This window comes from Urocampus carinirostris, chromosome 10 (assembly GCF_059441175.1).
Source record: "Urocampus carinirostris isolate Australia breed hairy pipefish chromosome 10, RoL_Ucar_1.0, whole genome shotgun sequence".
In the NCBI taxonomy this organism is placed as follows: domain Eukaryota; kingdom Metazoa; phylum Chordata; class Actinopteri; order Syngnathiformes; family Syngnathidae; genus Urocampus; species Urocampus carinirostris.
Window position 1 is genome coordinate 18,528,243 of NC_142358.1, and position 26,495 is coordinate 18,554,737.

Here is a 26,495-nt window from a genome sequence, read left to right on the forward strand (position 1 = left end):
GTGAAGAATCAACAATAAGTGGGACACAATCATGAAGTGGAACACAATTTATCGGATATTTTAAACCTCTTAGATGAAGCATGGACGGATTGGGCCACCTAGTGTTCAATAAGTTTATTATCATTGCATACTTGAGCTGAAATACTCGACACAAACTTTACTTTATTGAAGTGTGCATATTTTTCTCAATACTCTCCGACCTTTCATCAACAGCAAAGACGTTACAGCTCATCAATGGAATACTAAACATACATTCGTATATGCAAATCTATACTCTCAACAAAGTCAGTGCAAATTCACACAACCATGTCAGGGCAAAAGTACTTTTAAGTACTCAATAATAGAAGAATGTCGTAAAAGCATACAAAAATTGCTTTAGCTGCACAACACACATCTTTACGTATTGTATTGCAAACCTCGTTTTATCTGCAATTTATAACCAAAGCAGTCCAGTGTTTCCTAATCTCTTGATCATTATTGCAATGTTGTTTTAAACAGGTAAGGTGGCTTGTCAACTGTACATGACAAATATATTTCACGTACCTTTTTTGTTTAATATGGGACAAAAAATAAAATCAGTAAAGACGAATAACGGGATGTATGGTGTTTTAATAATAAAAATGTGCGTCAAAAGATTTAAAATCTCATCATTTTCACCGCTTGTCACGTTTTTCCTAAAAGTTTGTGATTGCTAATATAGAATACTTTGCCAGTAAACCAAATTCAACACAAAAAAATAATATTTATATTGTCAAACAAATGATCCCCAGTATGTAATGCATACATTCACATCATAAATTATTCTGTACTTATTATCTTCTGCACTTAAAGATACTTGAAACTACCTCCGTTGTATTATTGTATTCATAATAAAACAAGTGATATGTAAAGCCTCAAATATACCATAGATCTTTGTTATGAGAGTCAAGGGACTCAAATCTATTACTATATCATTTTTTTAAGAATTGAAAAAGGTTAGTGAAATTGTTTGTACTTAAAGGGGAATTGTGTTAGCGCCTCCGAGTGGTTAGAAAAAGAACATTCCTTTATTGGGGGAAAAAATATATATCTAAATAATAAGCAAAAATACACCAAGTATTTATCCGCCATCTTGATACCTCAGGAGTTTCTGAAGATTGGATTCTTCCTTGTGCTTTTTAGCACTCATTTTTTTGGTGCACTGCACAGTTTAGTGTCATCTAGTGATCAAATATTACACAATATCCCTTTAACAAACTTGTTTTGAGTTTTCAGCCTCAGCACACCAATAACATGAATTAAAAACACCGTTATACTATATTATCAAGTCATCGAGTGATATTTACTGTTGTAACAAATGTGGAAAAAGTCATTTCTGGTGGGCGTGGTAACGCACATGCTTTTATAATTTAATCCGATCCAATCTTTTCTTGGCCGGGTTGGGGTACTGCGGGTTCTCCACAACCCCCTCGCCAAACTTAAGCTCCAAAAAGGCTCTCTGATTGTTGGGTCCATAAGCGTTAATGCCCGCGAATGCCATGGACACCAGCGGCTGGAGGAAGTGCTCAGGAAACTCTGTATCCTGCTTGTGCTCCGTCCATGTGTCTTTGGTCATGACACCATTGCGGGGGTAGAAGGGCCACAAGTCAACATGCAGGTGGTTGGCTTCACTGTATTGCACCCTGTAAAAGTCGCCCTCTATCGCCCGCTCCCAGACATAACCATTGGCGTCGACCAGTGATCCGGAGTCCAGGTTCTTCAAATGATCGCAATTGGGCACGTCCTCTAGATAGATTCCCAAATCCACGTCGTAATCCCATGGGATGATGTCCTGGTGACGGACGGCACCCAGTAAAGAGCCGCCTTCAAGCCAATAGCGCACTCCAGAGCTCTCCAGTATGTTGATGACATATTTGGTGGTTTCTCTTAAGGCGCGAAGACAACATGGAGGCGTCCAGCGATCTAAATAAAGGTAGTCGGGCGTGTCGTCCTGCACTGTACCAAAGCAGCGGGGGGTCTCCTTGCGACAGCCATGCCATTGCTCTTTTCCCTCAGGAAGGAGAAGCCGCTTCAAACCAAAACTCCTCATCAGCTTGCCTGTAGCCTCCTTGAGGTGGGTGTCCGCCTTCCACTGGTTGTGAGCCGAACTGAAAAGGGGCCTATGGTTGGCTGAGAAACATGGGCTTTCCAGGAGCTTCACCTTCCAGCCCCTAAGGGTGGTCTGGACAAAAAGTGAAGCAAGCAGTGGCCGACCGAGCGGCATCGAAAGATTGAACAGGTCCTCTGTGCGGATTAGGATGACGGCATCGCCTTGCAATGCCGTGCAAACGCTGCCGCTGCTACCAGATGCGGCGGGAGAGTAAGTTGCGGTCCATTCGCGCAGGTTAACTGTCAAATGGAGGCACTGCACAGCAGATCGAGCCAGAACCGGCGAAGCCACCAGCCTCACTGGACCGCCGCCCTCGCCTTCCAGTTCCTTTATCAACCTCTCGATAGCTCGTGGCGGTTCTAACTCCATGCCATCTGGAACGAGAAGCACAAACTCCGTCTGTACGTGGAACTCTGGCCTGTGTGCTTGAGGTGGTTGTTCTGGACTCGGGGACAAGACCAGGAGACGGGCGACATCAGGGAGGTCCAAAGGCGGATATGGATGGGTGTCAGCCACAACCAGAAAAGGAAGCTCAGGTCTTTGTCTAAGGAAAGAATTGGCGACATCGCCTACGTAATTTTCAAAGTTTTCAAACTCACGGAGGAGCACGGTGACGCGTGGGCTACGATTGTTGGACATGCCGGCTGCTCCGGACTCAACTCCGGGCCTGACAAGACCGCCCATACCTCCCACTTGAGAAGATGGAGGTAAGGCAGCCCTCCCGGTGGCCCTGCCATGGTCTTTCCTCTTTTCCATCATTTGCTGCTGAGCTCGAGATACAAAATAAAGGATGAGGAGGTTGAGGATGATGGCTCCAGTCAATACACCTTGGCAAAAGGTGATCCGCATGGCTACAAAGGACCAAGTCTTTGGTATGATTTGAATGAACTCCAATCTTCAGTTCCCCATGAGTGTCCCCATAATGGGACATTTGTTCAAGCTGTAAAAGAGGAAGCACATACAGTACATGCCCTGTTTTTTTGTAGACACTCCAAAGATCCAAAGAATTGCCTTGCGTTCAGCTCTTGATTTTTTTGTGAAACCAATACTGAAATGATTGTGCAAATATAACCATCTCATTTTTTAAACATTCTTCATGATTATTGCGCATAACATTTTAAATACACATAAATAAATAAATGTGTAGGTAAATGGCACAAATAAAAGAAGACTGTTCTGATATTTGGGCGGCACAACAACATCTGCAGCAGTTTTGAAGTCATGGGATCAAATCCAGCTACCAGCCTTCCTGTGCGGAGTTTGCATGTTCCCCCAGGATTTGCACGGGATTCCTACGGGCACTCCGCTCTCCTCCAACATTCCAAAAGCAGGCATGTCAGATTAATTGGCCGGTCCAAATTGTCCCTAGGTGTGAATGAGCGAGTGATTTTTCTGTTTCTGTGTATCCTGCGACTGGCTGGCAACCAGTTCAGGGAGTCCCCTGCCCACTGCCAGAAGGTGGCCGGGAGGTGCTCCAGCTTCCCCCCGCGACCCTACTGAAGATAAGCGCTGCAGATAATGAAGCGATGGGTTTTATAAATATATATATATATATATATATATATATATAATCTTCCTTTTTGTATTTGCTGTAATAAACCTCATTCAGACTCAAGTTCTAAATCTTAAGGCAATTATCAGAACGTGATCACATGTATGCATTGAAATGAAATTCAGGAAAATACATTCAACATAAATAATCTATTTTCCATTTCCATCCAGTTTATCATCACAAGGTCCAGGCGGTTGATTTCTGTTTCCATTTTTTTGACGAAACTTGAATTTACACTCATTATTATTATTACTTTCAGTTTATCATTCCCAAATGTCATCACATGCATTACAAGGCTTCTCAGTCAATCATTCTTTCAATGCAGTACCTGAGTTTTATTTAAAAATATGAAAATAACGACTCACCTACAGTTGAATAGTCTTTATTTTCTTCCTTGGATACATTTGTAAGTTGAATGTCATTTCATCGTGGCATCAATCAGCTTCCAGACCAGAACACTACATTTGGTCCTCTAACTGGGTTTAGGCTTTGGCAATGCCGCACTTGGTGCTTATTTGAACGTGAAGGGAGTGCCATCTTGGTTACATTTTGGAATACTTGCTTACAATGGTAATTTAAAAAGTATAACCATTTGTGCGAGAGGCAAATCCTAGACTAGATTAGATACCCGGTGGCTTGCTTTTAGCTAACAAGCTAGCTTTCAAGTGTGATCCCCATATAGTCAAAGCTGCTTCCGGCGTATGTATTTCAAAATAAATGCTAAACCAAAATCAAAACAACACAAAATATCACGTGACAGTGCGAAATCCCGTTCGAAATATACGTTCGCTATTTTTTTTTTACATTGGCTTGTTACAGTCTGGCTATTAAGTTACACTTTTAAATGCATTTTTGGTGATAAAAATGCTACATAGTTCACAGATATTTATAGATCATTTTATGCAACTAAATAGTTCTTTAGGACAGCAGTCACCAATATTTTTAAAGCTAAGATCTCAATTTTTGTGACTACAAATTTCATACACATTTTCTAAAACAGCAACTATTAGTTCCACACTCATCCACACTGGCAGATGAGGCAGATTACAGAACAAACGATCTAATTTTATTTAGGTATTATTAATCTTGTTTTCAGTAAAAAAAAAAAAAAAAGTTATTCTGAAATATATTCTGAAATAATACATTTCAAATTAATTTGTGAAAATATTAATATTTATATGGCATAATATTGAACAATCCTATAAGTCAAATGACAGACAAATCACCTCATTTTATGTATTCCTTTTCCTATTTCCGTTCAAAAATAATTTTGAAAATGTGTTCTGAAATAAGACCAATTAGCTATATTTTTTATGTTAATATTCACGTTTAATAATATTTAACAATATGATAAGCAGGATTATAGATAAACTAACGCATTTTATGTACGGGTACATACTATTTTCATACCTGTCAACCTGTACGTTTTTGCCGTACAAAGTACGTTTATTATGCATTCTAAGACGTGTACGACGTACAAGAAAATCTGTACGGAAAAACGCAAATCCGGTATACACCGACTATCACAAATCGGCAAATCAATCAAGTCAAACGAGTTCGCCACGGTATCGTTTTTTTCGTTGCAAACGAAGCGAGCGTTTGATGCTACTGTACGCATGCGTCTGCCGCTGTAGTGCCTAATTTCGACTCCCCTGCAAAATCCTCCCCCCCTCGCGTGAATGCGCATTCTGCTGCGCTTCCGACAATAGCAATCGTATTCTATGTAATAAGCTTATTAAAACAATAAAGCTATTGTCGGAAGCGCAGCAGAATGCGCGTTCACACGAGGGGGGAGGATTTTGCAGGGGAGTCGAAAGTAGGCACTACACAACAAAGGTTGATATTGTTGTTTGGTTTACAAAATAGAAATGCCACCTAATTTTTCCTTTTTATTACTAAGAATATGTACAGAATGATAAAATGAAACACATTTACCATATAACATGTTAAACTACATAAATAAACGTTTGAAAAAAAATTGGTGTAAGATTTTTGTTTAATTTGTAAGGGAAACTACGACCGTTTGTAAGCGCATGGTGCCGTGGAGGTTGACAGGTATGTCTTTTTTTCACAAAAATTATTCTGAAAATATTTTTCCAAAATAAGAAAATTCACATTTATTCTTTAGTTATTTACCCTAGCACTAATTATGTTTATTATTTTTATTTAATAATATTTAACGTCACACAAAACGGATGACAGATAAATACAAGTCATTCAAGGTATTTTTCTTCTTTTAATAAATAAATGTACCCATAAAAACGACAGATTGTCCCCCGAGCGACACACTGATGGTGAATCACAGAAAAAAATGGCTCTATATTTGTCACTTACACCGGGGTATTTCCAGGAGCAAACACTGGGAATAGGAAACGAATTATCACAATCAAAATAAGAGAGATTTTAAAATTATTTACATTCTGGAGGATGCTAATTCAATATGTGTTGTACTTTTTGCGTGACAATATTTATTTTTAGCTATGTAGGTGCACTTGCGTCCAAAATACTCTTGTGCGGGTAGTAAGCGTACAAGTGTTTTATTATTTTGAATGTCCAAAAGCGGATGTATAGTATTTTACCGACGGCATAGTAATTTTGCTGTGTTCGTGTGAGAAAGGGAAGAAAGGAAGGTAGCCTTTAAGCAAGTGGCGCTGGCTTCCAAGGAGGGCACTGGCGTTTTATCATTTTTATCGTCTCTTCACTTTTGCCCGTTTTCGCCTTCTTAACCTGGCGAAGGGTTGAGCGTTTAAAATGGAGGCGGACAGATCCGGCGGAGGACCAAACCCGAACTTCGGAGGCGGCGGAGCGGGGCGCAACCCAAACGGGCCCAAAACAGCGATGTGCCAGTCAGCACCAGTAGCCGCTCCTGGTGGCATGGCGGCGCCTGCAGCTGCTGCGGCCATACCGGGATCGTCACTCCTCCGCGAATCCCAACAGGACAATGACTCGGGAATGACTCTCCCCGGGATCCTGCACTTCATCCAGTACGAGTGGGGACGCTTCCAGGCCGAGAAATACCGCTGGGAAGCGGAAAGAGACGAACTTCGGGTAAATGTTTTTTTTTTAATAATTAGTTTTCCTTCGTGCATTGAATCATTTTCACTGATTTCCAGAACATCCTTTGTTATTCATCCTTTCTTTTGACGCTCTTTTTGAAAGAAAGTCCACTGCAAATCCATCTCGATGACAACATGCTAAAAGGCTAATATTAAATTGCGCTCTTAGTCCTCCGTGATTTAAACCATTACATTTGCGCTTGTTGACATATTCGTTTGATCTGTCAATTATTTTGTTGATAACGTAGATTAAAATGTCGTTTTAATTAACTGTCTCTTAAATTCTTGATTAGTCCACTATACCGTTGTAAATGTAAACAGTTTAATAACACAGCTGTAAAGGTAGATTCATATATTTATTATCCATTATAGAAAAGGCAAATTGATGGAGTCTTGCCAAAAATATACTTAAAAATGACCAGTTTTTGAAGGGACAATGTGTATTAGGTTCAATTCCCGGCTCTTCCGTGTTATATGTCGAAGTGTCCTAGGGCAAGACACTGAATCCCTAATGCCCCCAATAAGAAGGTTGGCGCCTTGCATGGCTGCATGACCGCTATGGGTGTGTGAGTGTGTGTGTGAATGGGTAAGTGTGTAAAGCGCTTTGGGAGGTTTTCATTGACTTGAAAAGCGCTATATAAATGCAGACCATTTACCATTTATTATTTAGCGCCTCCTTGTGGTTAAAAACCTGACTAATTTAAAGTACAAATAATTATTTGACTAATAAAGACATTTGTATTTATTTACATAAACGAGTGGCATCTGGTGAAGCTGTCATGATCGTGCACCATCTTGCCGCTTAGGGTCCCCCAAGAATTCCAAAACTTTGTAAAAAGCATGGCAAAAAAAAAGAATAAAAATTGTGCAGTTTGGACAGGTCTCTTTGAGTCTCTGTAGTTTGTAATTTTCCTTCTGCGTTGTAGTACTCGTTTTCGGTTGAACTACACAATACTGTACAGCGACGTCTAGTGGTCAAATATTGCAGTGTCCTTTTAAAGACTCTACAAAAACGGTTAATAATTGGTGAATTCGTCTTTTTAAGTTTGTAATAATACATGTTTATCCTCGGGTACCAGATTTAGTCTCACGTAAAACAGTATTTACTACTTTATCAGCAATGACAACAAACACAATTGTAGTTCCTAAATTAACTCCATGAGTGGCCTGAAAAATATTACACATTTTTAAAATCCATGACAGTTAACAAATTGTGACCAATACGTTTTGGTACTGACAGCAGTAAAATGTGTGGTATCAATTTTAAGTATCTAATTTTGAAAAGATACAATTCTATACATCCTAAAGAGTTTCATTTAAATCCAGTGGACATACAAATTGGTAATCTGTCATAAGAATAGTGGTTACTGAGTTTGATAGCCCATTAAGTGCTTATTAGTTGTTTCCCCTATAATTAAAATTAACACTAAACTCGGCAAATAAAGAACAATTACAACAAATACATGAAATTTACTACACATGTACAAAAAAAACGTTTTGTGCTACTTCCAGGACAGTGTATTTTTAAGAGTATTGGCATCAGTGCAAAAACTGTATATCTGTATTGAGAAAAAAATATAAAAAAGCAAAGGTACCGACATACCAATACAACTTTACCATCCTGACATTCAAGCTCCTGGCCTATAGACCGTAAACCATTTCAGACCTGTGAACATTTTTTTAATGGTACATAAACAACAGAGTTTATTTAGCCAGCTGGAAATTACCTTCTGGATAACAGATTTTGAATATTTCTGCAACTTGTGAGGTGGTTGCTCTGTAAGCATCAGCTGTGCAACATTGCGTGCATTTTGAGTAAAGCCAAGTATGGAACGCTGTGGTAAAGCTTTTAGTTCTCCTGGCTGTAGTATCCATATCCATGCATGTATATCTACCAGCTTTTTACAGTTTTTGGAGTACATTTGGAAAAAAATACTCAATGATGACACCAATTATATGTTTGAGATCGAGCAAAACCATGTAAGGATGTAGAAAATGTTTGAAGGTACTCATTTTTTCCCCTAAGGTTAATATGATACACACTGCTAATAAATGTAACAAACCAGAACTTGAGAAAACACATTGTTACTTAACACTTGTATTCCTCTCTCCTTTCTGCCATCCACTCTTATCTCAGGAGTTATAAATAGAAACCTGATAAAATATGGATGAACAATAAGACTGCCCTTATGGTGGCTGTGAAAAATGCCGTCAGTTACGCGGCTTTCGCCGTGTCCGACACAGGCTGTCATGGAACTTTTAACGGCGTGTTATACGGCTGTTTTCTTGTGTACATTTCGCACTATCTTCTTTGAGTACAGAAGGAGATGACCTCGCCTCCATTTAAACACCCAATGGCCACTCGCCTGGAGCTCGGGAACGTTGGACATGCCAGTTAGCATAGCCCCCATGGCCTTGTGTACTTAGCAACATGCATTGGCTCACAAGTCAGCCCCTCTTGAAATTAATGCCTTGTAAAATAGTTATCCTCGCTTCCTGTTGTATGTCGGCGCCATCTATCATCTTACAGCAGCGTGACTTCTCGTAAGGCGTTCTTTTTGTGGCCTGGATAGGAAAACCTTGTGAAGATTTTTTTTCAAGTGGAAGGCCACCTGTGGTTGCATGTCTCTCACGACAGGAACAACACCCCCCACCCCCTACTTGAGGGTCCTTTTAAACCGGTCTTCCTGTGTCTTCAAGAGGGGTGCTTCTCAGTTCATGTATTTTTCTTTTGGTGTAGAATAGATGTAAAACATTATCCCAACAGGAGAGGTCAGTGGAGAAAAGGGCTGTAGTGAGGTAGCTCCTGCCCTACCTCACAGCTAGCATGCGCAGGTAACATTCAGTGCTTGAAACACAGCCTCTGCCGGTTGTGAGGGATGAAATAGAACTTGATTTTTATCAGTCAGTCTGGAATTGACAAGTTTAATAAATATTAAACAATAAACTCTACTGCAAGGGTCCCCAAAGTGTTGCAGGTAGCCCCCTAAGAACACCTGATTAGCCTAAAGGTTCTGAAAGTAGCTTACCAGTGATGGGTCATTGAGATTTTCTTGGTAATTTGGTTCCTAACTGATATGTTTCAGTGGTTGACTTAACTTGTAATAGTCGCAACCTGGTAATAACATGATAACAACATAGTAATAATTTAAATTATTTTACAAATGCATATAAATGTGGTTGTTCATTGTGCAAATCAGTAACAAAAATGAGCTCTTAGCTTCAAACAGTTTGGTAACCCCTGCTCTTCAGGATAAGCGTTCAATTAAAAATAAATATTGTCTTTTCATAGTAATGGAATGTTGCTTGTGCACAAAACTCTTACGCATTACTTGAGAAAAAAAACTTGCTTAAATGCCTTTATTGCTTAATAAGGATTACCTGCTTTAAGTAATTGTGTTTTGGCTCACATCACTGGTCCGGTCTTCTTTAGTGTCTCTGGTCCCCCTATGTTAGATTGTGGTTTCTCAGTAAATTTCATATCTGGTTTCTTAGAAGTATAATTTAAAGGAAAATTGATTTATCAAGGCTCTTCAGATTTTTTTGATTTACTTTTTCTGGTCATCATCATCTGACTTGGATGATGAGGACTTTGGTGATCAACTATTAATTAAGCTATACTGGAGAGGAGGCCACTTGGCGAGTCCCAAATAACCTTGCAAATGTAGACCATCCAAGGTCATTTAGTTGGTGGGTTTTGGATTTTTTGGCCACTTTGTTGAGAACTTATATGGAAAATGATCAACTCAAAAGACTAAACAAATAAATAACACATTAACTGTAGTACCATTAGAATTTTAACTACAATTAATTGATAGCATCTACCAGTTGACTTTGAACTATTTCGGGTGTTCCATTTTTGACTCATTGCCAATTGCAAATTTGGAAAGTTCACGATATGCTTATATTCAGATTCAACTTCTTGATTTGTACAAGAGGTGTCCATCTTACTTTAACATACAGCTTCCCTGCTGTAAAGGAATGTGTTTTCTGTTTACATAAATAAAAGTGTACTAAAGAAGAGAGGCTCTGCAGGGCCATGAGATGTCACTTCCTGTTTAGCTTGGCTCACAGAATCTCTGGGCACACATCAGTAATTAATAGGATTGTGCTCTCGGCCTTGACACATATACTATATCCATATGTACTGCACGATTACCTCGGCAGCTATCTTCATGCATTCCTACATCTATTTCAACCCATCTCTTTATTACTACGAGGATGCATGATTATCATTTCATTGCTAACTGACACTACACACTCCATTAGAGCAAAGTGCTCCATAAAGGTTCTGCACTGTGTTTTTTTGGGATTCTCTCTCGGGATGCAAGGATGAGTAGGAGATAGAGCGCGGCTAGTGGAGAAGGACATTTGCCCTTGACCTTTTTCCGCTTTTGCAGACTCCAATCCTTGTTCAAGTTAGCTGCAGCAGTGGATCATGGGTAGGAAATTGCATCCACTGGATGAGGAGATCAGGTGGCAGAATAGCTTAGCTTGCATCACCGCCTCTTTGTACTCTAGTCTTTTGTTTGTTTACCCACATGACGCAAAGAAAATGACCGGAGGCTCGAGCCAGGTTGTATTTGTTGACTCCCTGAGTGCTCTTAAGGTCACTTTCCAATGTTCGCATTGGTTCCAAAAGTCCCAGTGATTTTGCACTTTTCTAAATGTGTGGATCACCTTTTTGCTCAGTCCTTATTTGAAATACCTTTTTTTCCCTGATGTCAAATGAATCACCAGGCAGGGGTCCCACGCATTAGCAAGAACGGGCATGTTCCAATCTGAACCGGAATTTGGGCATAGGCGCAGCAGGAACAAACAGGATGACGTCTTTCAATCCCTATATTATAACATTCCATAATGGTTGTAATGTGTAGTTGTTTTCCTGATCTGCAATGGTTATACTTTTCGAATGCACAATACAAATATGTAAAAAATAGATGTTGCTTTGGATATTATTTACATAGAATTATACAAATAGGGATTATAAGTAGAATGCTATGGTTGGGTATGTCTTAAAGACTTAATAATTTAACCTTAATTATTCTTAAAGAAAAAGTTAAAGAGTTAAAAAGTTATCGCACCTGCCTTGAATTTACCAAGCAAGTGTTAAAAAAGATTCCATTTCTTCCATATATTTTTGCATGTTTTTCAGTTTTGCTGCAACAATTTTCCTTAAAATGTATTCTGTTACCACTTCCCTGGTTAAACATGTAAAATAGTGTGTAAAAAAGAGCTAATGATGTTTTACCCAAATATTGTTTCAAAACAAACATTTTGCTCAAGTATTACCTGACAATCTTCATTGTTGACATTCTACCATCTAACTTAATATATTTATTTCCATTTTTGCAGTATGTTTCACATAGGTATGACCTTGACACATGGTATTCAAAATATGTGTTGTCTAAGTCTGAAGACAAGGGGTGGCTATGTAAAACAAGAAAAGGCACAAAATGGTGCAAAAAACATTTGGAATATGGATGTTTAGTCACTTAAATGGATCTTAAAGATACAGCAAATAAACTTAAGAATTATGAGTCAGAGTGCTGACCATTTGAGATTAAATAAATAGGAATTATTTTCATGTGTTTTTTGCACATGAGGAATTGTTAATGAATTTTTGGCAAAACCTTCGTGTTAATGGTAATCATTTATGACACTATTCAAATTTATAATTTTGTTGTACTTAGTGGCTTATATTTTATCATAAAATTAATATCCTATCAGGATTCTTTTTTGCTACAATATGCCTCTTCATAGTTGGGAAGCTTTTGCAATATGAAATGCTATCATAGAGCAGAGTAAATACTTCTTTTTCTGGGTTATTAGAATAAATCCCCCAATGACATGTCTGGCCCAAAGCATATTTGCATTTTTACTACTGATGATATTGCCAGTGTTGGCAAAACCGCTTGGACAATTATCTCCAAAAGTCTTCGATAAGCATGTAAAATCACATCGCATTAATCGGGATTACTCGAGAGTCAATCAGCGAGGTTGTCTCGGCAGATTATCTGGGAGGCCTCCTAGGTTGTTACATGACCAGGCGAGTGTTGCTGTCTGTTTGTGTGAGCGATTGCCCTCTCAAGTAGTCCAAGTGGCTGTCTCATGAAGCCGTGTTTTTAGATTGTTCTACTTATTTGAGAAGTGAGCATGCATGTGGGGGAAGAGGAATGACTGTGCTTGTGTTTATTCTAAGATAAAGCTATTGTGCATTCTTACTTGCTCGAACTTGCATTCTGTTTCCCGGGCTTCATCTGTTGGAGGAGGACGTGTTTTGCTTGAATATAATGCATCATCATGCACTTCAGTAATTCTCTGTTGAGGGGCAATCTCACAACACCAATTGTAAAGTTTTTAATTATCCCGACTGCTTGTACATGCCTGAAATGAGATGTTATGATGACCGACAGAAAAGGAAATTTCAGGAGAGAAAAAACCTTAAAGGTTCTCTACTTAATTCCCTCTATGCCAGGTTTGTCAAAGATTCGGCCCACAGCCAATTGGATGGTTTAATCCGTCCCGCCATTGATTTTCTGAGAATGTTGAAAAAGTAACAAGTTTCTAGGTCATTTCTATCAACAGTTATGATTTTTTTTGATACATGTAAACCAAGGACTGTCTCTGGCCAGTAAAGGGCAGTGTTGAGTTTGCATAGCGATGTGAGTTATTTTGAGTGTAAAACTGCATTCACTCGAATGTTAAATTAAACCAGTTAACACATTTATTGCCAAAGCTGAAAATCTTTTTTTCCCCATTATTTTTGGATAAATGCATACATGCAAACCTTATGACATCAAAGAGCAGTAGATCTTATCACACACACCTATTTTACATGCAAAACACAGTCTCCAGAATGTTAAAGAAACAACTGTGCTTGTTTAAAACCAAAAGTGGCAAACTTTTACCCGAAATTAATTCTAATGCAATTGTTTGGAGCAGTTTATTCACGCACAAAGACTTGGTCTCACTCCAAAATAAAACCTAGACTACAATACTAGACTTGAATCCACATTTATTTGGTTGTTGTTTAAATTTGAAAAAGCTAAAGTTGTTTTTTTTTTAAAAGCTGTAGGCGTTCTTAAGGAGCGAAAAGCGGTAGTGTTGGCACACATGTAAATGGGTTGTGTTTAGAAAAGATCCCTTTTCATTCGTCATTACAATTTCTAGGGTAGGTTACTAATGTAGCCCAAATGATAAAACGTAATACTGAAGAATAGCAAAGCTAAAAAATTGGAGTTGACATTCTTTTACTAATCTGGCCCGTCTAACAACATCAAGTCTGGATCTGGCTCAAGAGCCAAACTGTGATTGACATCCCTGCTTTATGCCATTTGGTATAGTTTTATCGTTTGACACAAAAGTCCTTGTCCATTTCTTTCCTCAAGGTAAGTATTTTATCTGCTCACCGAGGAAGGAAACGGACAAAAAAATTAGGAAGGAAGCGCATAAAGGAAGGATGTGTCCTTACCGTGCTGGGGCCATTTGAATATCTGGCCAGTGTTTCTTGTTTTCCCTTCTCATGCAGCTGCGTACAGACTGCTTGGTTAGAACAAGTTTAAAAATAAAAGCTGTCTTCCACAACCCTCTACTTAACATGCACTCCACTGGGTCCTCATAAGTTTGGTTTGTCAACCATGCTATGTTTTAGTGTTAATTTATAGCCTCTTTTCTGTTGGTCGTATGTATAAATAAGAAAATATATTTATTAGCTTTGATTGGATATGTACTTTCACCACATTTCAGACTTCAAACATAAAGATCCTTTGGAGTGAGTTTGCTGCACAGAAAGTTAAGGGGGCAAATAATATTGCTCACCCTACTTTTCAGTTTTTAAAATTTGTTTATGTGGTCCAAAACATAAGGCCAAATCTAACAATGGAAAGGTTCACAGATACACGTTTCCAGGTGTTAGAATGGCTAAGTCGAAATCCAGACGTGAATCAAATCGAGAATCTGAACACTGCTCGCTCACAAAGCTGTTTTTCATGTTGGAATATGCAAGAGATTCAATCTCCATGTGCAAAATGATACATTCCCCAATCAACTTGTAGATGTAATTGCAGCATAAGTTGGTGCTACAAAGTAGTAGTGCATTTTGGCCAAATAGTATTGCACGCCCCACTTTTCATGTTTTAATTTGTTAAAACGTATAAAATATCCAATAGATATTGTTCTACTTCGTAGTTGTGTCCCACTTGTTGTTAATTCTTGGCAACAATTAGAAAAAATATATGTTTTAATGTTTGAAGCCTGAAATATGGTGAAATCTGGAAAAGTTCAAGGAGCTGACTGAATACTCTCGCAGCACTGAACGTTAAAAAAACAACCACTAGTGACACATTGATTATTTATCCTTTTTTAGTTATTAATGACACCTGAAGCTATAAATGTATGGGCGCCGTACATTATTTAAATGTAGCCTACCCTGAAAATCTATTAGTAATTCAGGCAGCATATGTACTGACTATGTTCAGATATGGTTAAAGTATGAATTCATTCAGAGTTTTTACCTGCATAACACATGCATTGTTTCATCCATTTTTACATGAATGGTGTTCTTGGACAACAAAGTGATGTGAAAATCTCGTATGGACTCATGAGTTTTTGCATTGAATGACTTTTGTTTGGGTACTTAAACTGTCATGTAATTCTGCTGCAGGCTAAGTTGTGTGTTCCTATGTGTTTTCAGGCTCAGGTCGCATTCCTACAAGGTGAGCGGAAAGGACAAGAGAACATGAAGCAGGACCTAGTAAGACGGATAAAAATGTTGGAATATGCTCTAAAACAAGAAAGGTAAGTTGGACTGCCAGGGAAGTTCAAATAAAGCCTTTATTTTAGCAAATTAAATAGCATGGACTACTTAAAAAGTGTGGATAGATATATTTATACTTGGCGCCAATGATTTATTCATTTGTATTTGTAATCACGCCTATTTGTGGTACTGTTTATCTGTGCAGGGCTAAACACCAGAAGCTGAAAACAGGAAATGATCTGAGTCCCGGAGACAAGAAACCAGAGATAGAAGCAGAACCTAGTAAGTTTGCGTCATTATCTCCTGGTGCTATTTTCATTGTCTTTTTCTATTTTTTCATCAACCCTCATTGCTGCCTCAACATTTTTACTGTTCATTCAAACCCCTCCTCAGTGTTTAATTAATCCACCTAATCTTACTCTATATAGTTCCCAATGGCCCAGCAGAATCAGATTTTGAGCCGACCAACCAGATGTCTTGGAAGGAGGGACGTCAGCTACTACGCAAGTAAGTTTTAATTAGTCGTGTTTGTTAATGTATTGTCCATTCTGAGAAACTAACATTTCGATAAAAGACAAAGAGCAAAAGAAACTACAAAGTAAAAGTAATGGATCCTCTATGACACATATGACAAAACCACATCGGGCCCCTGAAAGGTTTCTTAAAGCCCTGAGATGATCTTAAATCATTTCTGTATCATTCACCAGCAATAGTTGTGCATTTGTTTTCACTGTACGTTACCCTTCTTTGCATGCTGTTTTATTGTAGTTGAGTGAGAAATAGAAAACTTATTTGTTTGGACTTAAGTGATTTTAGCCCACTTTTGCTAAAAATATCAAACGTAGGCTACTGACAGTGCCTGAATAATATCGCCTTCTTACATTTAATGGGGAATTTTATATCAAGGAAATGTGTTTGTGCCTGCTGAAAATTAAAGATTAATGGCAGACCCATATGAAAATGTTGAATTATTTATGTGATCATATTGTAATATATTTGTTAGCTTTTCTTTTGGTACAATTAGGTTCACTAGTTTTTATGAGTAGTTTTGAAAATGTTTAACATTCATTCAGTCCCGCCAGCCCTTGGCTTGTTATTTAAGTTTTTATTTTGCCCTTCCTTTGACTTGGACACCGCTGGTTGCATATTAAGTTTGGACTGTTGTGTGAAACACCAAAACTGCAGGAACACAGGTATAGCCAAATACTCACCATTTATAACCCACATATTTCATAGTGAAGGAAAAAAAAGAATTACAAATCACTGTCCCAATATCATTCCTTTGGAAATGTTTTAAATTCAGTAAGCTTTGATATAGTCATAGACATCATAAGGAAGTAAAAGTTCTGATACAAAAAAGGGAATTTATAGCTACAATGTATTTCCCTTCTCATGCCCTTATTAGTTTATAGGTTTGTAGCTTTTTTTTTTTAGTTCCCTGTCGATTTGACTTTGACTTATCCGCTCCATCCTTTTTCATATAATCAAAGTTTTTTTCAGCTACACCAAATTGCTCATGTTTTTTATATTTTTGTAAAACATTCTTTATAATCTTTGCTTGATAAAAATAAAACAAATATTCACTTTTGCTTACGAGTATGTACACATAATCGACAAAAGAAGAAAATGAATATAATGTAATATTAGGGGCGGCAGTAGCTCAGGAGGTAGAGCGCTCGTCTTGGGATCAAGGGATCCCAGTTCGAATCCCGGCTCGTCCGTGTTACATGTCGAAGTGTCCTTGGGTAAGACACTGAACCCCTAATACCCCCAATTAGCAGGTTAGCGCCTTACATGGCTGCAAAGCTGCTATTGGGAAATGTGGAGCACATTGTAAAGCGCTTTGGGAAGTCATTGACTTGAAAAGCGCTATATAATTGCAGATCATTTCATTTCATATAATCTAATACCCCCTAATTTTCTATTGTTGTTTAAAGCTGAGATGATATAAAACAAAGCAATATTCTGTTAAAAGGGAGTGATGTACTCACCAATTTACTTTAGAAGTATAACCTTATCCAATAACAGGGATGACTGCTCCAGGTTCTGTGCAGCACTGTTCAATATCAGCAAGGCTGCGTATTAGTTTACAGTCCTGTCGCGAAAAAATAAAAGAGTGAGGTTCTTTGTCTTTTAAATTGTATATTTTGGAAAAGCTATGGGATCATATTTCAAAGGCTTACTCAACAACACATTTGAACTATTCGGACCATAAAGACGACATCATAGACATAAGTATGCAGTTCCAATTTACATGTCATAGTTCATCAGATCAAAGCATTGACTATATTCCAGATAGTACTCCTTATCGAACCATATTTGACAGGTGGAGTGCATAATTATAATGCTTTTCCCTTGTTTCCTGCTCACATAGATACCTTGAAGAAGTGGGCTACTCGGACACCATACTAGATATGCGTTCCAAACGAGTGCGGTCTCTGCTCGGCCGAAGCAGCCCCGAGGCTAATGGGCCTCCGCCACCCGAATCCTCCCCAGAGCCTGAACCGCGAGCAGGTGGAGAGTCCTTGTTGGTCAGACAGATAGAAGAACAAATCAAGAGGTGAGACTAAATTGGAAGATGCTAACCTGGAGGTAAATATTTCCATGCCTCATTTGGGTGCTCTTTGCAAAAAAGTCTAGATGGAAGCTGACATATTCTTCTTTTTGTAGGAACGCTGGCAAAGAAAGCTCCAAGGAGCGTCTCGGCGGTTCGGTGCTTGATAAGATCCCCTTCCTTCACGGGTGTGAGGATGATGATGACGACGACAGTGACGAGGATGATGACTTCCAAGGCATGGCAACAGACTGCATCGATGGCCCTCGGAAGAGTAAAAAGTCGAGAGTAAAGGTATGGTTATGCATTTTGAAAGAAAGTTATTCTAGAGCAGTGGTCCCCAACCTTTCCCGTACTACAGACTGGTCTAACGTCTTACAGTATCCTCGCGGCCTGGCTCAGTAATAACATTAGTAATAATACCAAAATCAATATTATTCATAATAAGCTAAAAGCTACTATGTACTCACTACACCCCTAGGGATGTAGATGACGGCATTATGTTTAATATCATTATTGCACAGTTTGTAGTCAGGGTCCATCCAGAAACAAAATCCAACAAATTAACTTGATTTTAGTGACTAAGCCCGCATATTTTATCTGTGACCCTTCGACCCAAATCATCTAGTTTGTTGCAGACCATAGCCTACCATTGTCGTTAGAGTTAGATATTTAATTTCATAATTGAGCACTTCTTACAATATTACTGAGAGAGATGTCATGCAGGGATGACCCTGTTTTTTAATTTAGTGGACAACAAAAATATGGTAATTAAGAAAAGGCCTGCTCTTAGTAGTCAAAACGCCAATCCAAACCCCCAAAAAGAAGAAAAATAAGTTTTTTTCAAATGTGTCTAAGAAATGCATTTACTTGCACAGAAATAAGGTGTCATTCATTCCCGCCATTTCCTGGCTTTATTCATCATTGAAGCCTTAAGTCTTTGAATCCGCACCCCACCTTTAAAATAATCAAAATGATCCGCCATATCACATATTTACAAGGTGTAGAAATACAGATTAATTGCATTTCTAAATCATCATGCCCTGTTTCCCAGTAAATGTTATTGTAAACAATAAAGGCATTGAGTCATGCATTTTTTTTTATTTTATTTTTACAGCCCAGTATTGTGTGATGCAATCTGACTTTGATAAATAATTACAGAAAATTGGGTTTGTTTGGGTAACGCTCCACGCCAAAATAAATTAGTTTAAGGGCTGCAACTAACGATTATTTCAATTATTTTAATATAATATAATTTTCAAATATTGAAGTTTTGGACTGATAGAAAAAAATAGTGCACAACACAACAGAATATTCTCTAATATATAAAGATAAATAACCGAAGTGTTTGACTAATAACTTAACAATAAACAAAAATATATATAAATGTATACTATACACGTGCAAATGTGTAACATAATCTTTTCCTACCACACTATCCAAACATCATATTGCATTTAGACTCAGCACACAAAACAAAAAAAAGTAAGTGCAATAAATTACATTTTTATTTGTAGCAAAATTTCCATCTGCTAAAAAATATCAAAAATGTAAACCCACTTTTAAAACTTTCTGCTAATTCTTTTTTTTGTTAAATCTTTGATTATGATCAACATTCCCAATGTGCAAATAATATACAATATGCCTAAAAGGCTGTCCCATGTGTTGAGATTATTATGTCATCATTATTTATTTCTTTTTACTTGATTAATTTTATTATTTATTTTTACATTTTTTTCCCTGTATTTCTACAACACTTTCTGTTCCCTTGTTAATGTGGTACTTTTTGACCTTTAATTGACAATTTTGTTTGTAACGATGCAAGGTTCAATAAAAGCTGTTAAAAATGAGCATACTTTTCTAGAAATTGTCTCAAGGCGCCATCTGCTGGACCAAAGTGTTACTACAACTTTACAACAACATCCAGTGCAATTATTTTACATTGATTAACATGCATAGTGACTCATAAATTACTCATCACAAGGAATCGATGAGATAATTAGTTGCCAACGCTTTTAATAATTGATTTTAATCTATTTTATCGATTTGTTGTTGCAGCCCAATTTAGTTTTTCTGTGGTTGGTTAAGGAACAAGTCAAATCTCAACTCTCCATTGTATAGCATTGTCCTAAACTATCACATTTTTAACCGATGGAAAACTTATGATTTCCTTTTGTTTTCTTTCAGATGGGGTCAGAACCCATGACCACAGACTTGGACCCGGAAGACGAGGAGGATGAGGACGACTCTGAAGACGCTCTCAGTGAATTTGACTTTCTGGGTTCCGGGGAGGATGGGGAGGGGGCGGGAGAGGCCAGGATCTCAGGGGACGGACGGGAGTTAGGTACGCAGCTACCATAGCAACCATCACCTCCAACCTCCCTGCCACCGTTTTATATTTCTTCCCTGGCATCTCCTCCTCCACTTCCCCAAATGCTCACCTTTTTTTATGAGTTACTTCTCATGTCTCAGCATCTTTTCTTGTCAATAAAACCAGCCTCTTTTCCCAACTGCCCGTCTCTTGTGTCTCCGTCTGTGAATTGTTGGCACTGTGACTGTCGTCTGTCTCTAGATGTTCTCTCACTTTCTCTCTCACGCTTATTCTCTCTCCTGGGGTCATTTCCTCATGAGTATCATGATGCAGAATGAATCATGCATGCACCCTGTTACATACCCTCAATGGCTTCCGCACTTAAATATTTATTTAAAAAAATAAATTACGTATTTATCTTTGTCTGCATTCGGCCTTCAAAAATCGTTTTTATTCCTCTGCATGACTGGATTTGTTATGTTTTTCCTGTCGCTGGGTTCAGAGAACCGCAGAAACAAGTTACAAGACATGATGTCGGACTTTTCTTCAAAACCTGTCCCGCCCCCATCGGTATCGGGACAAGCTCGTTCTGGCGAAGGTAAGACTTGTACAGGGTTCGTAAGAGTGCTTGAAGTCCTTGGAATACATGAATTTTAAAGTTGTGTTTTCAAGGACTAAAAAGTGGATGAATTCTGAGCGAAGTGCTTGTAAATGCTTCAATATGTTGTCATGTTGCCATGTCTTCTTTAAAATGACACTGAGAATGCCCTCTGGTGGCTTCGCTTAGCAATTGCATTTCATCATCCCTCATGATTAACTAACTGCAGCTGGCAATAGTTTTTAGGACATTGTCCTATGAAGCGCCCAAGAGGACAGGCGCATGCTCCAACTTAACTGGGCACTATTAAATGTATATTAGTGCAGGTATTACATCTCAATTACAGATATTTGTTATGGGCTGTGTAAAAAGTTAGGGTAGTATTTCCCAGTGATAAATTGTGATGGGAAGTACTTCCTACAACTCTATTTTAACCAACATTTTCAACATTTATGTGGAGAGTTTTGTCTCAAAAATATTTACACACGTACCGTTCAGATTCACAAATACATCCGCGATTTATTATAGATAGAAAAATTCTGCCATGATAAATGCAAAATTAAACATTGCATATGTAAATTACGGATATGTTTGCAGCTCTAAAGAAACACAACTCGCACTGGATTTCTTCCTTTAATAGTACTGGAGAAATTGGACAATTGGCTTTAAGGGGCCTCAAAAAGTTCTTGAATTTGTCCATTAAAAGGGTGTACAAACCTTGCTAAGCTGCAGTGGGGAAGGACCTCCATATCAAATTGTTTTGATCCTCTGTAATATAAGGCTATACAATAACAGCATTTCGAGAAAGGCTATATCTATTTTACTTTTTGTTGTTACATTTTTGTAACTGATTTAGGCGGGACTGACACACTCTAAATCCACAGGTGGCGCTCTGGGTTTCTCCTCCGATGTCTTCATTATGGATGCAGTCGGAGGCGGGGACATGAACTTGGGTGAACTAGCTGATCTCACCGTTGCCAATGACAACGATCTCTCCATGGATGTAATTACCACATTTGCTCCCTTCATGAGACGCGATTCGGCTCAACCCCTCAGAATCAGTGAGCCGATCCAACTTTGATGATGTAACTGTATACGCGTGTGTTTCAGATGCAAGATAACAGAGACGAGTTCAAGAAGACGTGGAATCCTCGTTTCACGCTACGCAGCCACTTTGATGCAATCCGCGCTTTGACGTTTCACCCCAGCCAAGCGGTGTTGCTAACAGCTTCAGAGGATGGAACATTAAAACTATGGAACCTCAATAAGGCCATGCATTCCAAAAAGTAGGAATCATTTCTTGATCATGAAATACATTGGTGTGTGTTGGGCTGAAAATCGGTTTGAGGACTGGTATTTAAAAAAAACAAGGTTTAGTGACCCCAACATTTTTGGACCCCAGCCACTTTTTTTTCTCCATTACCACCTGTCGAAAATGTTTACAAAAAAAATGTTGGCGCCAGTTTCTTTTTTTTTTTAGTTTTTTGTTTGAATCCTAAATGGTCACTTTGGCCAAATTGACAGAATAAGGTTTTCTTGATCATTTGTGGTTATCATGGCTCAAGACGTAATACAGGTTACCATAAATTCTAGACGACAAGTCGCTCCTTTTTTGCTACATTTTAAACACCACGGCTTTGAATATGTAGGGCTTCTTTTGTTTTTTTGTATGTCAGGTTAATTGACCACTCCAAATTGTCCCTATATGTGAATGAGCAAGTTAGTTGTCTGTCTCTGTGTGCCCTGCGACTGGCCGGAAACCAGTTCAGGGTGTCCCCTGCCCACTCCCCGAAGATGGCTGGACTGGGCTCCAGCACCCACCGCGATCATACTGAGGATAAGCGGTGCAGATAATGGATGGATGGATGGATGTTCTGAAATTAGCTCAGTGGTAGTTTTGACAGTGTAGCTAACTAATATTAAAATAGATTTTTAATATGTATTTGATCAAACTTATATATCATATTTAATGTTCCTAATACTCCAAGCATTATACATTTTGTAAAAATATAAAAAGAATGTACTCATATGGTGAAAACGCTTTTTTGTGAACTGTGATAAGGCAGAACATTACATTAAGTGGTTATCATCCTGATTTAGTGACATTGTGATATTTTCTATTATGCTTATAATAAGGTCGTGGACCTCTATTGACCTACCTAAAAAGATTATTTAAGACATGAAGTCTTTCTTCCCATCAATTGCTTAGACTCAGTGGCAAGCATGTATTATTAGTCATATTTTATTGTCAAATTAAACATAAAGCCAATTATTTACATTTTTATCAGCCAGTTAGCTTTAACTTTGGTAGCCTACAAGTAACAAACAATGCAAACTGGCTTAGGCAAGGTAACGACAAGAGTCTGCATCTCATTTTTTGACATTTCCAGCAAGTAATAATTAAAAACAAACAGTAGAGCAGCACAATTAGAATAATAGCGTTGCCTTTCCATTTATGTATGAATGAATTGCCTTTAGGGCAGCACGGCAGCGCAGTGGTTAGCGCGTGTGCGGCACAGTTCTGAGGTCATGAGATCGAACCTCCTGTGTGGAGTTTGAATGCTCTCCTCGTGCTTGCGTGGGTTTCCTCCGGGCACTCCGGTTTCCTCCCACATTCCCAAAAACATGTATGTTAGGTTAATTGGCTGGTCCAAATTGTCCCGAGGTGTGAATGTGCTGGTGAGTTGTCTGTCTCTGTGTGCAATGCGACTGGCTGGAAACCAGTTTAGGGTGTCCTTTGCCCACTGCCCGAGGATGGCTGGGATAGGCTCCAGCACCCCTGCGACTCTACTGAGGATAAGCGGTGCAGATAATGGATGGATGGATGGATGAATTGCCTTTATATTCATGATACAGGTATCACAAAATTTGAAGGCATTTTTAGTGCAAGCAAGACAAATTCAAAAAGTGCAAAAGGATAAAGCAGATAAAAACAATGTATCAATGATATATAATATTTATGTGCAAATTTACAGTTGTACAGTCAGTGGTTACAGTTATATAATTGTACAGTTGATGACACCACAACCGACGCACCTTTTTCTGTTTTTTTTGGGAGTTCTGCCTTTAGTAAAATAAGAAAATCCATCCATCTATTTTCTTTGCCACTTATCCTCACTAGAGAACATGCAAACTCCGCACGGGGAGGCTGCGGTAGGTGGAATCGTGGAATTGAACCCTGGACCTGTGCATTGTGAGTCTGCGCGCTACGCACCCTGCCACCGCTGCCAAAAATATATGGGATAGGCTCTAGACGCCCCACACACACACACACAGACACACACAACCTTAGTGGGGATAAGCGGCGCAGAAATAAGATAAGAATTTTGCTTTATTTGATTCAGTTGATTATTTATGCAGCGCAATCTTATTCATGGTCACTGTAGATGAGAGTTGAGAATTGTAATAGCTTCTTGGGTAAAAGCTGTTCATCATTCTGTTTGTTTTTGCTTTGATGCACATGTTTATAATTATTAATTATAGACTGCTGAAAAACATGCCATAAGTATAATCTAAATATCCTTCACAGGAATGCTGCTTTAGATGTCGAGCCCATATACACATTTAGAGCGCACAGGTGAGTCCAAGCATGTAATTTCCAATCATTCTTTGTAAACTTGGTCATTTTTAAAAGTCAAATAGAGCTGATTTTTATTTTAGTAGGTCTAATATATTTAAAGTGTGCATCAATAGAAAATGAATATGGTAGATTTAACATTACAATCTTGTTATAGTGGTGCGGTTTTGTCACTAACGATGGGAGAAGACGGAGAGTCCTGCTACAGCGGGGGTCTGGATGGAACCGTACGGTGTTGGAAAATGCCAGACCTTAACGTGGATCCTTATGACAACTACGGTCAGTGAGCTACCCTTGTTCAAATCAAATCAAATTTATTTGTAAAGCACCTTTCAGGCAATAAATTTACACTCAATGTGTTGTGTAAAAACATTCAGTGTACAATAAGACAATCACATCCCCTCCCTAACCCCCACAGAAATACCCAAAGCCTAATTCACAGACACACACACACACACACACACACACACACACACACACACACACACACAGTGGTTGAAATACAATGAAAATAAAATAAATATATGGAATATGATTATGGCATGGCACAGACTAACCATGTGAAGAAAGGGACCTGATGACTTATCTACACTGATGAAGTTGGCAGCAAATGGTCCCAGAATGTTTTGGATTTGAATCACATCCTACCTCTGTACAACATGAGGAAACATGTGAAAAATGAAGTTACAGTAAAAGGTTAAACAAATCAAACTAAATAAAAATGATAAATTGAAAACCAAATTTAAAAAATGAGTTTTGAGCCGTCTATTAAAAATATAGAGGGTCCCCGGAGACCCGTTGTGCTCTGGTAGACTGTTCCATAGGTGAGGACCAAAGTGCCTGAATGACGCTTCACCATTGGTTTTGGTCCTCACCCTAGGAACGGTTAACAAACCGCTGTCACAGGACCTAAGGGACCGCAAGGGCTGATATAATAAAAGCAAATCAGACTGATGAAATGGCCCAAGATCCTTATAACATTTAAAAACTAGTAAAAGATCCTTAAAATCCATCCTGCACACACGGGGAGAAAATGCAGCGATTTTAAAATCGGTGTAATGTGATCCCTGCCGCTGAATTTTGTAGAAACTGCAATGTTTCTTTTGGGGAAGATGGGAGAGCAGGGAATTACAATACTTAAAATGAGAGAATATAAAAGCCAGCATGAGCACCTTTCTGTCTACCCGAGAGAGACTCTGGCTATATGGAGGAGAGAAACCTAATTTTAATCATTTTTGATATGTGGACTAAAATTGAGCTCAGAAAAACGATACGCCCATCTTTTTAACACAATTTAAAGGTCTACATTCTTGTAGTTTTGGTAAAGGTTACTCTCTTTGACTTTCAGGACCAATGACTAAGACCTCTGTTTTGTCCTGAGCTAGAAGGTTCTCTGCCATCTTTCTTAAATGAATTTTAAAAGGCTATCTAAAGGGGAGACGGCAATGTACAACTGCGGGTCGTCCGTTGCCTGTTGTTTTGCCTGAGCTTGTATTGATGCAAGGGCCATTTTGTGTCACCTCAATCAGATCCTGGCATTGAGAGCAGCGTGCTGGCAGGCCACGAGGACAGCGTTTGGGGTCTCACGTACTCGACAGTCCACGAACGGTTGGCGTCCTGCTCAGCGGATGGCACCATTCGCATATGGGACCCACGGAACTCTGCCCCCTGCCTGTCTGTCATCAATAAGGAGAGAGGTAGCTGATCCCATGTTACAGTGGTCAGTACCAGGCCGTGGATCCGTACTGGGCCAGCCAAAAAGAGAAAAAAAATTGCCTCATTTTCCTTGTATCTTATTTGTTCCTGAATACACACATTTTTCCTTTACCCCCCAAAAGATTTTATCGTAGTATATAACTGTAATTAAGCAATAGTTGATCATTTGTCATATCGCTGACCTCATTTGTTCAGCTTGGCTGAAAAGGGTATCGAACATGATCGCATCAGTGAGAGTGTTGAAT

The 26,495-nt window shown here is 38.7% G+C and overlaps 2 protein-coding genes across 4 annotated transcripts in view; one reads left to right on the forward strand and one right to left on the reverse strand.

Annotated features, from left to right (window-relative positions):
- Positions 1 to 99: 99 nt before the first annotated feature.
- On the reverse strand, positions 100 to 17,664 carry fkrp (fukutin related protein). Of its 2 annotated transcripts, none has more exons than XM_088345143.1 (2): positions 17,486 to 17,664; positions 100 to 3,068 (listed from the first exon to the last, which is right to left on the reverse strand). In XM_088345143.1, exon 2 carries the CDS (start codon positions 2,975 to 2,977, stop codon positions 1,382 to 1,384), a length of 1,596 nt encoding a protein of 531 aa, XP_088201269.1. In that variant the 5' UTR covers positions 2,978 to 3,068; positions 17,486 to 17,664; the 3' UTR covers positions 100 to 1,381. The 2 variants fall into 2 exon arrangements, with proteins under 2 accessions (XP_088201269.1, XP_088201267.1); XM_088345141.1 differs by lacking the exon at positions 17,486 to 17,664 and adding an exon at positions 4,046 to 5,312.
- strn4 (striatin, calmodulin binding protein 4) overlaps positions 6,270 to 26,495 on the forward strand; it is a 31,438-nt gene continuing 11,212 nt past the window's right edge. The window contains exons 1-13 of one of the 2 annotated variants that reach the window (XM_088345140.1): positions 6,270 to 6,728; positions 15,432 to 15,535; positions 15,700 to 15,776; positions 15,923 to 16,001; positions 17,869 to 18,054; positions 18,165 to 18,342; positions 20,236 to 20,392; positions 20,862 to 20,959; positions 21,847 to 21,960; positions 22,068 to 22,243; positions 24,487 to 24,534; positions 24,692 to 24,813; positions 26,064 to 26,231. In XM_088345140.1, the coding sequence (XP_088201266.1) occupies positions 6,432 to 6,728; positions 15,432 to 15,535; positions 15,700 to 15,776; positions 15,923 to 16,001; positions 17,869 to 18,054; positions 18,165 to 18,342; positions 20,236 to 20,392; positions 20,862 to 20,959; positions 21,847 to 21,960; positions 22,068 to 22,243; positions 24,487 to 24,534; positions 24,692 to 24,813; positions 26,064 to 26,231 (1,804 nt within the window). In that variant the 5' untranslated portion in view covers positions 6,270 to 6,431. Of the gene's footprint in view, positions 6,729 to 15,431; positions 15,536 to 15,699; positions 15,777 to 15,922; positions 16,002 to 17,868; positions 18,055 to 18,164; positions 18,343 to 20,235; positions 20,393 to 20,861; positions 20,960 to 21,841; positions 21,961 to 22,067; positions 22,244 to 24,486; positions 24,535 to 24,691; positions 24,814 to 26,063; positions 26,232 to 26,495 lie in introns of both variants that reach the window. The other variant, XM_088345139.1, reaches the window with a different exon arrangement.